We start from the raw sequence: 12,724 nt of genomic DNA, 5'->3' as shown, positions 1-12,724 counted from the left end.
TGGGTATGAAAAAAGTTGCTACCCAGCAAGTCTATAGTGCTCCCATTACTTCTGACATTCTGTGGCAAATTCACCAAGTAAATACACATGTGAAAGACATGTTACACTATAGTGGTTTAATTTCACTTTTTCACCTGTGACTTTCTTGAGTGCTTTTGATATAATAGCTGGTAACACTGAGCATCAGGGTAGCTATCACAGCTGTATGATGAAAAAGGAAACTAATGTGCTGTTCACATGTTTGATTTCCACATAAAAATACAGTATTTCCATGCTGTGTTGATTTAGGATTATGGCAGGACAATGCCAAAGCCACTTGGAAAACAGGGCTATTACCAGCTTACTCAGAAATGCTGGTGGTACCCAAATACACAAACAACCCCCCCTGAAATTAAATACTATTTTCAATTTAGGTGATAAACACTTTAGTGTTAGACAGTTAGTCTGAATTGTCTGGACAAATGTATTGCTAAAAGAAAGAAAAACACACTGTCTAATTAAACTGCCATTGCTTCCACATTCTACTCTTTTTGTTAAGTTCCAATAGAATGTCATGAAGAGATGAAAACATAGTTTTCAAAACTCTACATCTCTGTCACACCAAATACCAAACACCTAGTTCCAATAATTGACTTACTAGGTTATTTAATAACAGCTAGGAGAAAAGTGGAAAATGAAGCATATTGGAATCTGCCAATATTCCTCAGGTATACAACAGAATGATTTGTCATGCTGCAGCATATAGAAACATATATCCTCTTATGAAAACCATATAATGGACCATATCCATGGAAAATTTCATCATGTTAGCATTTTTTCTTGGCATCCCTGAAGCCAAAGGAATCCACATTATTTTACAAGCTCTGAGACAGAAGTCATCTCTTGTATTTCTGCCATAGTTGTACCAGTACTGGTCAAGTCAAAAGTCAACTGAGAAAAAAACTAGTAAAATACATCAAACTAGAGACAGAATTTGTCAGAAGTAACAGGATCTATAAAATTGGAAACAATTTTCACTTATAACTAAGCAGATCAAAAACTAAGATTGATGAAGAAATTACAATAAACCTAAAAACCCACATGATTTTATAATTGAAATCAGCTCATAAAATTGAAAAACATCAAATAATACTCTATCATTAGATGCCAAAAAGCAGAAATACTACCTTTCTTCAAGTTTCTTTGTTTACAGTGTGGAATAGGATTCAAATGATCTTATCTAGAGGTGGCAACACTAGGTCCAAAATCCTTCACTAATAGTTTACTGATATTTATCTATATTAATCAGCACCATTCACCTGCAACTGACTTAAACTGCTGAACATTTACATTCAATCTGGATCCCGCAGTTCTATCTCAGTAAAGATTCAAATCAGACAAAGTATATGGTACTACACCAGAAACACTCTTCAATTTATTTTAAGAATTGGAAAAATTCAAGTTAATCCCAGAATTTAACTGGTTTGCTATTGTATTTAACTGGTTTATTCCCGTGATTTAATTTCTGTGGTGACAGAACAAGAGAGGTAACACATATTGAAACATTTAAAATTACCACTTCCCGCTGTTCTTCTCTAGGAGCCAACAGAACTGATAATAATATGCTTCCCAGATCATGGTCAGGGTAATGAGGATCCTTCAGACTCAAGGTAACATCTGTTTGCCTAGGAAAAAAAAAGATATGCATTTCTTTTCATTACAAGCTTTCGCTTAATGAAATTTCTGAATCATGGGAATTAAGGGCATCAACATTTATATGAAACACTTGAAAATGTCACAAATTTGCCCTATTTCTACTTCCTAGTACTGCATTCTGAACACTCATAAACAGCAACAACCATTACCCTGTGTTAAGGACTTATAGGTACTGCAGTAATTAAATCTGAACTGTAACAATAACAGACTGAAAAAAAAAGTTCAGCAGTAAGTGGTAATGCTGTAAATTCATGGAACATAAATACGAGGTTAAAGTGGTTATAAAGTTAATGTCTCTGTAGACACTAAAAATTATTTTTCATGATCAATTAATATATTAACTTTCATATTACAGTAATTCCCTAAGCATAAGTGGTTTTCCTCAGATGGTTTTATATGATGTAGGTTTATATAATTATTTTCAAGCACACTGTTCTATTTGCAATTCCATAAATATAATATTAGGATGTAATCATGAAGAATGACTCCATAGGCTTGTTTGTGTCATACCTGTTTAATTCCAGTGATGTGAGATCCAAAAACGCTGAACCAATAAAGTCATCTTGAAGTCCAAAGTCATAGTCAAAGACCTAAGATGCACAGGAGATAAAAGCATTTTCCAGTATTAGAAATCTTTTTTTATATATTACTGTTTTGCATTGCTTGTTAAACTCTCTGGAAAGTACTCTCTGAAAGTAACTGGAAATACTGGAAAGTACAGGACTCTCTGAAAGTAACCTGAAACTTCCTGGCCACAAAATCAAGTTTGAAACTGCTTACATAGAAGTCAAAATGCATCATCTACAGACATGAGGCTATACTACTACCAGACTGCTTATGTGAACACCACCAATTTTATAAAAACAGAAGAAGCATTTTTATAAACTTAGGCATTAAAAGAAGGAAGACGAAGAGCACAGCTGAAGTCAAGCAGAACTGCTGATAAGCTATACATTGATACCTTTACCAGTTTTGCAGAGTACAAGCAGAAGGGCAGTAAAATGTGAAAAGTGGCGGCTTATTGCACTTGCGTTGGTATTAGGTATAAAAGTGTATATTTTGAAGGTCATGTAAGTTTCTAGGTTTTGGGAATATTAAAATCTAAGATGAAATCTTAATATATTTCTGTAAGAAAAAAACCTTGCTACCTAAAAGAGAAAGCATATGGACAAATGTACTGACAGAGAGAACTATGTTGCCAGTACGTGGAACGGTATCAATGATCTGAAATACACTGTGCCTTCCCATGTAACAAATAAACCGGGGACAGCTTTTGGAGGGAAATAAGCAAAAAAGGTGGATGACAACAAAGAAAAGTGACACAAAATTACAACAAAAAAGGGGAAAATGTCAGTTATCAAAACTGACTTTCTAGGTTAGTTAAATTTTCTTGGAAAACATTGTCAACAGAATTTGTAAGGACCAAAATACACTTTCATCTCTAAGTAAGAGTGAGACTTGTGAACAGCAATGAGAATATTTAAGATGTGACATGTCTAGGTTCAAGGTCTTCAATTTTGATATACATATTTTGATGGTTGCATTACAGAAACTCTTTTCCAGGATGCATTAAAGCTGTTCATCTTCTACAAATACCTTAATATGGACTGAGCAAGACAACAGTAACAAATCCCATGGTCCAAAGACTATACAGCACTGCCTAGGCTGTCAGGACAAGCTATAAAAATTAGGTATTTCACACACTGTGTTCAGAGCAGAAACATGAATAGACATTTGCCACTTGGCACACTCCTCCTAGGAGGAAAAAGAATTGAAATACACACACCTGTTCCCTCATGACCCTACTGTACGGTTGGTATTTGGCATAAAACAAAATAGGCAGATGTGTTTTGAGTGTCCTTCAAATCTGCTTCTCTTTTTCATAGTTCTGGGTATGTGTTTATTTTTGTGAATTACTAGGCTTAATACAGGTAGGAAAATGTCAACTGACAATTATAATTAACTTTACATATTTCTAGTAACAATGCACTTTATCTGAGCAGAATACATGAAACAGTACAGATCAATACTCAGAGGCTGTTTAAGCGGCATTCATCTACTAAAAAAAATCTGTAATTTGATATTTCAGTTAAATTTTTGTCATGTATTTGATATTAAGAATGATGCTGATCTATAGTATTATATTATTACAGACACATTAAAAAGATTACATAGGTAAGACTTAAGTTTCCATAGTCTCTCTAAGTGTTTTTGAACTACATATGCAGTTCAGTTATACTGGAGGGAAGGGATGAGATCCAGAAGGACCTTGAAACGCTTGAGAGGTGGGCCAGTGCCAACTTCATGAAGTTCAATGAAGCCAAGTGCAAGGTCCTACACCTGGGTTAGGTCAATCCCAGGCACAGCTACAGATTGGGCAGGAAAGAGACTCCTAGCAGCCTGAGAAGAAGGACTTCGGGGTGTTGGACAGTGAGAAAATGAACATGACCCAGCTTCAGTGTGCTCTTGGAGCCCAGAAAGCCAACCGTATCCTGAGCTGCACCAAAAGGGTCGAAGGAGGTGATCCTGCCCCTCTGCTCTCATGAGACACCACTTGGAGTACTATGTGCAGTTCTGATGTCCTCAACATAAGACATGGAGCTGTTGGAGCAATTCCAGAGAAGGGCACGAGGCTGATCAGGGGACTGGAGCACCTCCCATATGAAGACAGGCTGAGAAAGTTGGGGCTGTTCAGCCTGGAGAAGAGAAGGCTGCAAGGAGACCTCATAGCAGCCTTCCAGTATCTGAAGGGGGCATATAAGGACGCTGGGGATGGACTCTTCATTAGGGACTGTAGTGATAGGACAATGGGTAACTAAAGGATTTAAACTTCAACAGGGGAAGTTTAGATAAAAAGGTTAGATAAAAGAAAGAAATTCTTCCCTGTGAGGGGGGTGAGGCGCTGGAATAGGTTGCCCAGAGAAGTGATAAATGCTCCATCCCTGGCAGTGTTCCAGGCCAGGTTAGACAGAGCCTTGGGTGAGATGATTTAGTGTGTGGTGCCCCTGCCCATTGCAGTGGGTTTGGAATTAGATGATCCTAAGGTCCTTTCCAACCCTAACTATCCTATGATTCTATGTCCTAATTAGAAGCCTAAGATTATAGCTTTCCTGACATAATTTTCTAACTTATTATTTATCTGCTCTTTTATGCAATTAAAAATAACTTTTGGATATAGATGATCATAAATAATTGGGGACAGAAAAATGTCTTTCATTTCTCTGTCTATAAAACAATGATCCCAGCTCTTCTGGTGTCCATTCAAACATGCATTAGTTAGTGGCACTGCTGCTAATTACTCAGGGCGTTGCTGGCCTCTCTTTGATTTAAACTCAAGCTACCTGTTCTTTTGGATTAAGTGATGCCTCTATTATGAAAAAATCATCTTCCCTTGTCATATACTAAAAAGAGATACAATGTAAAAATAGAAAGAGCATTAAGCATTATGAAACATAAGCAAACCCACTGTGCTCAGTACAAACAGATAAAAAGAAAGAAAACACAGGACAACTGGGCAAATTAATCTCAGCAAAAAATTTATTTTAATGGGACAGATTATTCTTCATATCAGAAAGATGCAGTGATATTTCAGTAATAAAAGGGATGCCATCATCACGAAACACATTTTGCTTTCTCTGTCCTTCTCCTAAGATGCCACTAAAAAAGTATAAAAGAAAAAAAATATGGCCTGAAATAACCAAAAATACCTGTATTTACCTTTTACTTTTAAAAATTTTGGTATTGTTATTTACAGATGTAATTTAAGTAATTTTCACTTCTAAAGTCTTCAGTAACCCACTATTGCAGAATAAATTTTTCAGCACACAAAAATTATAAGATCTAAATCCTACCTATAACTCTTCTGTTATAATTTGACAGACATAAGTAAGATAGTGTCTCACCTTTATATACAACTGTTCTCTTAGGTTATCTATAAGAATGCATGTTTTTTCGTCCCACACAGGATTGAGGTTCTTGTGTACTGTTTTACTTCTAAATACTTCTTTGCCTCCAAGTTTGAACTTGACGTATGGGTCACTGGTTCCTGTTAAAGACATGTATATACTATTAACGATACCACTTTAATACATTAAGGGAATGGAAATAAACTGAAACAGAAGTAAATGCAATTTCTGCCAACAGTCGGTTCGAAAACAGCAGTTGAGGAAAGAATTTTTTTATTGTCACAATTTATTATTTTCCACAGTGTCATTACTCTGTAATTCACTGTGTTAATGTCAAACGGGTGTTTGCATCACTTTGTTGTCTGCAATCCGTACTCAAACTAATACATAGAATACTGCCTGTTGCAGTGTAGTTTTCAGTTAACAGAATTAAGTCCTTACCAGGACTAGGCTTTTATTGTTATGCAATCACAAAAACTAGATTATAAAGGTAAAATTATTTCTGAAAAATATTAATCTAATTATCTTATGCCTTTGAAAAAGCACAGGCTCCACTGGCAGCACTAGTGTAGCTTCATCATTGACTTTACTGTTTCTCTGCTTCCCTTTTCCATGAAAACACACTTCCCACGACACTCACAATGAGCAGATCAACTATAAAGTCAGTTCACAAAGTTCATGTGATTCCTGCAGCACCTGCCCACATGACAGCACAAGGTCCAAGCCCCCTGATGCCACTGAATAACAACCAACTAGGGCCAGAAAAACAACCCTGAAAGGAATTGAAAGAGAAATGTCAAATATGGCATGAATGGGGAATGGAGAGGACATGGACGTGGAAATGTCAGAGGGAACAGCTGGTGGAAGGAGAATTCTTCGGATGACACATGGTGGGCGCATAGAGAAGAGCAGCCATACAGGAGCTCATGTGTACCCTCTTCTCAAGGCACCCATGTGGGCAAAGGACAGTGAGCAAAAATCCAACAGCATATACAGAGATGTGAAAAGGCTGAGAGACAGATCACAGGCAGCTCCGAGAAGGTACAAAATAGCACATCCAAAATCATCAAGTCAAGTGACTAGCAGAAGCCCTGCAGAGGTAAAAAGGACCTGTCAGCTAGCATCCTTGCCCTCCCTATCATTCACAACCCAGAGAACACATCTGTGCTTGTGAATGTGACTGTGAGTATGTGGGTGTGGAAGTGTGAAAGCAAATTACCAAAATCAGTTTGAGTTTAAAATAAAATCACTTTCCCGTGCCACAAGGTTTTCACATTTAGGTTTACTATGTTCCTATTACCATGCTGCGATTCTGCTTCACACAATTCAACTTCAACTCCGAGTGCACTGACTATAGCTGATGCTTGGAAAGAGGGTGAACCTGCAGGAAGGATGTGGCCAGAACAGGACAAATGCTGCTTTCACTTGTGCCCAGCAGCCTCACCATGGGGACCAGCAGCGAACAGCACAAGGCTGCCCTTAACAAGTATTGAAGCCGGAGTCATTGCTGCTGCTGGAAGGAGCAACTTTGGTGTTTGCTGCTGACCCCCCGCTGCGGTGGCACCAACAGCTCAGGAAATGGCTACCAAATGGATCTGGGAACTGGTCCAGCCGAAAATGGCAAACATTTTGCAGCTAGATGGGCCCCAAGTAGAACTGTAAAACATGTAGTTGTGCCTGAGACAGTCCTCATGAAACCACCACTTCCATGGTGAGTTGAAGAAAGACTGTACATCTTTTCCTGCACATTTGGATTGCAAAATTGTAACTGTCTTTAAACAAAAGAAAAAAGCTGGACAGAAAATTCAACCTAATCCCCTTCCTAAAATGCCAGTTGGTATGATTCCATTCTTAGGTAAGTGAAACGCATTTTAACAAAAAATATTGGCTGCGATTTTCTGTTTTTCTCTTCACTGTTTCTGAGCCTTAGTAATATTTGAGTCTAACCAATCCAAGAATATCTTAAAATAAACAATAATCCTTGCATGAAAAGCTCCATCTTCAAAAGCAGCAGCAGAATTATAAGACAGACTTTCGGGGGGTGGGGATGGGGGGTGTTGATTTTTGTTTTTACTTTGAATGTTTTTCACAAGACAAGCATATTGTAGAGGCGTGTGCTTACAGCCAGTGGGAAATGCAGTCGCTAGCTTTAGCTGAAATTACAACACGCTTCTTCTAAACAGAACATCCTCTGACCAGAGCTTCTTACACTATTTCATGCAGCCACAAGATGTCAGTACTCTTTACTTAAAATCCCTTTCAAAAAACTGTAGTGGTGTAAAGCAATGATCTCGCATGTGACAAGGTTATACAGTCATCCACTCTGGAAACGACTGAGGCAGAATTTCAACTGCGTAAAAATATTTATTCTGGCATAATTAACTTGCTTCATGGGTATTCCAGTACCGCTTATTAAGGCAAGGACCAGACATTTGAATTAATTCAATAAAATACGAAGAATACTTTGAACATGGACACTAACAAACCAATGACACTAATACAAGTCGTAACTCCCTGTAAGCAGTGATTTTTCTCATGGCTCCTCATGGTACTGCTGATGCACTTTAAGCATGATCTTTTATTGTGCAGACTTCACAAATCTCAAAAACACTGCTGAAATTTGAAATCAATGTAAAATAATGTGGTGAATACATGCCCGGTGAATACATGCCCAGTAAATACTTCTGAATCCAGATAGCAAATAATTTACTACTATATCTTTTTTTTTTGGTGTAGATTTAGTAGTAAGGTGGCTCAACTGCTGGTTCTACTTACCGCATTACAAAACCTCAGGGTTTTTATCTCCGTGCCACAAACGTTGAGAACGACTAACAAGCTAGCTTAACTTCATCTCTATTTTAAAGCTGAGAATTCATTAGGCCCACTGCGTCAAAAGCTGCATTCCTTTCACAGACCTCTTACATTCCTTGAAGAGAGCCCATGAAATTTTAGAAGTATATGTATAAAGAAAGGCATGATCACTCAGTTCCAACCCCCTGCCACAGGCAGGACACCTTCCACTAGACCAGGCTGCTCCAAGCCCCATCCACCGTGGCCTTGAACACTGCCAGGGATGGGGCAGCCACAGCTTCTCTGGGCACCCTGTGCCAGGGCCTCACCACCCTCACAGGGAAGAGCTTCTGCCTAAGAGCTCATCTCAGTCTCCCCTCTGTCAGGTTCAAGCCATTCCCCCTTGTCCTGTCCCTACAGGCCCTTGTCCAAAGCCCATCTCCAGGTTTCCTGTAGCCCCTTTAGGCACTGGAGCTGCTCTAAGGTCCCCCCTTAAGGAGCCTTCTCTTCCCCAGGCTGAACCAGCCCAGCTCTCTCAGCCTGTCTCCAGAGCAGAGCTGCTCCAGCCCTCGCAGCATCTCCATGGCCTCCTCTGGACTCGCCCCAAAAGCTCCATGTTCATCTTGTGTTGCTGCCCTAGAGCTGGACACAGGACTGCAGGGGGGTTCTCCCCAGAGTGCAGTAGAGGGGGAGAATCCCCTCCCTCAACCTGCTGCTCACGCTCTGAGGATGCAGCCCACCACCTGTGGGGGTTCTGGTCTCAAGCTCACACTGAAGCTGGGTCATGGGGTCTCGTCACCCAACACCCCCAGCCCTTCTCAGGGCTGCTCCCAACCCAGTCTCTACCCAGCCTGTGTTTGTGCTTGGGATTGCCTCAACCCAGGTGCAGGGCCTTGCATCATCACAAGCTGAACAGCTAGCTTCTCTCAAAAACAACCTCTGTGAGAGGCTGCTCCCTTGCTCAAGCACCATCATTACTTGTGTAAAGGCAATAAGATTTCTTGGCACAGGGTGGCAGCCTCTGTTTCCCTAGGATGAATCATCCTAACAGATACCTAAAGACGCCGCCCAAGCCCAGAAGTGTACAGTAATTGCACACTGAAATTTTCAAGGCAAGTTTTAGAATATGACGCTAATTAACTAGGAGGAAAGTTCTCAGTTGTGTTAGCAGAGTATGCCCAGTATAACACCTATCAGTTCTTAGTGTTTTATGTATTTTACATTTGAAACTGCATTATGCAACATCTCATAATAAAGAACATAGAAAAATGTGTCTGCTCTGTATAGTCTTTCATTCTGAAAAGTAAGGAATTACTTAGCATGAATTATTTTATAGTAATTTAACAAATAGAAATAGTAATGCTTTTGTTGAAGAGCTGCCAAGCCTATCTTCTCATTGGTCTTCAGCAACCCCCTAAACACCCCAACTACACCACTAAAGCCTAAGGCTTTTCCATAAATAATTGTACTTTCTGTCCTTCTGTCCACCTAGCAAAGAATTACCCACCCAATTCACTTAAAACAATGCACTAATTAGCTTAAACTGTACAAAGCTTTTCTGGAAAGCTAATATCCTAAGAATGAACATGCCCATTACAAATACACAGTGAGCACACAGCTGTTACAGGCTGCAGAGTTTTTCTACTCAAAACTGAACAGGGAATACAAACTTTTAATTATTCAGTGCCCATTAAAGAAATATTGTTTATAACAATCACAGCTTTTTATCTTTCTTTTGAAGACTAATTCCTGCCACAAAAAAGACAGCTGCCATACTGTAGTTCAACGTAGCCCATCGTAAGTATCTTTACCTAGTTTATTAAATACTCATTTAAGCAAATACTAATTTTGGTTGTGAAATGGAAAAACAAAAAAAAACCCAACCAAACATACTGGCATAGGACAGAATAACCAAAATGTAAATGTGCAATGACTGGCCTAATTTCAAGGAAACATATTTAATTTTTGGCATGGGTGAAGTCAGGTTCATTTAAACAGGATTTAAGCATGATACAGAAATGTCTTCCTGGTAGCTCAATTTATTATTCTAGTTAATATACTTTGATAGAAAGAGAATTGCATCCCTTAATAAAAGGAAACATTGTTTGTTTTGTCCCTAAAAGCTCATGACTTAAATGCTAATCTTCCTGAAATTGTTTAAGCTGGACTTCCTATTCTCTTTTAGTGATCAGGTAAGAGGTATTTGATGCCTTCTGATTTGAATTTACAAACCAGGTTTCTCCAGGATGATGGTCTGGAAGTCCCAAGCCAAGCTGCTGCTACCAATGCTCTGTCAATTTACCTGCATTAACAATAAATGACTTCACATGGATCTTGGATACTGGAGTAGCAGAGACCACTGGCCAACTGTGGTGGTGTGCTCCCCCTGCCAACCTGGCCTTTATTTCCCATAACTCTGCTCAAGTGATAGTCATCAATGGTGGTGGTAATGGATGTGTCTGGTCACAACAGCTGTATACAGCTCAATGTAGATTCAGGGGAGACATATAACAACACCTAATCTGACCAACATGCACACCCCAAGCATAGCGCTGGTCAAGGTTCAACTCAAGACAAGTTTCTGTAGTCGGTATGCAAACACGACTATGAGTCAACTATCTCACTCCACAGCTGGTAGACAGCCCAGAGCCCATGGAGCTCTCCTGCATGACAGCAGGCTGCAGTTCAGGGTCTCCCCTTGAGTAGTGACACCTCTCAATGCTATTCCTTGAGGTTGAGATTCCTTTCTGCAAGAGACCCTAGTAAGTGATTAACACCATGCTGAACTCTAAAGTCTTAGCTAAGTGATTGAAAGGACTGACTGTGCACATAAAATCCTTTAGACATAAACCATGGACCAAGTCTGGCACTAAGTGTGGATCTAGCTGTACCTAGACTCCACTCTGAGAAGATGTTTAGAACACAAGCGGGTACTTTCTGAACCTTGTAACTCAACAGGAGGGCCTCTGACTGTCAATGCAGTAAATACCGAAGTGTACCTCACCACTGAACCTTGTTAAACCATTGTCACATTTACTATCAAACTCTATCAAATTGTTATTTTACATAAACAAATAAATTGCTACTTCTCTCTTAAGAGTGAAATTGGTGTCCATCTATAACACCAACAGGTTTTTACTCTTGGCATAAACAATGCTTAGCAACATCACTCAACTGTTGACACAGGTATCTGCATTTGCCAATAGCAGTGGGAGGCTCTACAGGTGACTTGACAGCCTACTAAACTTTCTTTTTCTACCTTATTATAATGCTGGCAGGGTCCTCTTGCTTTATCTTCATCACTTCATAGCTAGGGGAAGATGCTTACAACTTGGGAAGACCCAGTGATCACCTACATTCGTACAACAGTACAGAGATGTATCCAGTTTACACACTTGCTTTTTCCCCTTTTATGAATATTTGTAACTTCTTTGAGAACAAAAGCTACTAAAAAGGAATGAAAGCTTAATCCCCACAAACAACAGTGATAAACAAGCACATTCTGTAATGTGCAATGTTAGCAATTTCTTCCACGTCTAGCAAAGGAAAAAACCATGTACCTATGCAATACATTGTCTTGTGAAATTAAAGTGAATGATAAACCTATTCGTATGATGCTTAAAGTATCACACAAATTAAACTAAAAGAAAGGCAAATCATTTCAGATTCATTATTACATAAATGTATGCACTGAATAACCAATACGATGGTGCATTTATCACAGAAGAGAAAAAGAAGAAACATGTTTGTTTTCTTTATTGTTCTTACACCAGAAATAGCCACCTCTAAGTGATGGTAAAAATAAAACCCCAAAGATTAAAAGGTACAGAAAAAAAAAAATCCTCATCCGTAATGTTATTTCTAGAGTCTTCAAAAAAATTGTTATTATTTTTATACTTTTTGGAACTGATAAAAATGGAAGCACAACTACAGTTTTATAATTCGGGAGAAAAAACTTCCAAATGATACCTCTAGATGAAATTTACAAGAAAGAACTTGAGCAAATTACAAAGCCAAGCCACGTGTGCTTTGGATGAAGTATATGGGTTAATCAGCAAGCAATTATTGTGATTCCCACTTTGAAAAGCCCTAAGGGACTGGAATAATAACACAATGGGAAACTCCACCTTGCACCCTGGAAGTATCTCCTGCCATTCCTACTGGACTAGTAGGAAAATTTTGACCTCCAACAGGAATTTCTTCTCATCTACAAAGGATTGCTCTCATTTAAACCCACTTCTTCCTTGCTTCTCAACTTCATGCCATTTAACTCACACCAAAGCCTTCACACTGTGCTACTCCTATGAAAAGTGGGACTCTTCTGCAGATGAAAT

At 39.0% G+C, this 12,724-nt stretch overlaps 1 protein-coding gene across 1 annotated transcript in view; it reads right to left on the bottom strand.

Moving 5' to 3' along the window:
- Positions 1-12,724, bottom strand: part of LOC133223944 (multiple C2 and transmembrane domain-containing protein 1-like) — a gene marked incomplete at its 3' end in the record, with an annotated part of 132,934 nt that overhangs the window by 29,241 nt on the left and 90,969 nt on the right. The window contains exons 3-5 of the mRNA XM_061375097.1: positions 5,598-5,740; positions 2,206-2,285; positions 1,556-1,664 (exon numbers count right to left, since the gene is read on the bottom strand). Of these exons, the coding sequence (XP_061231081.1) occupies positions 1,556-1,664; positions 2,206-2,285; positions 5,598-5,740 (332 nt within the window). The remainder of the gene's footprint in view (positions 1-1,555; positions 1,665-2,205; positions 2,286-5,597; positions 5,741-12,724) is intronic.

This window comes from Neopsephotus bourkii, unplaced genomic scaffold, assembly GCF_033783945.1.
Source record: "Neopsephotus bourkii isolate Nb327-2 ecotype Australia unplaced genomic scaffold, CSIRO-AGI_Nbou_v1 NB_183, whole genome shotgun sequence".
Classification (NCBI taxonomy): Eukaryota; Metazoa; Chordata; class Aves; order Psittaciformes; family Psittacidae; genus Neopsephotus; species Neopsephotus bourkii.
This window is presented reverse-complemented; position numbering and strand designations above follow the sequence as displayed.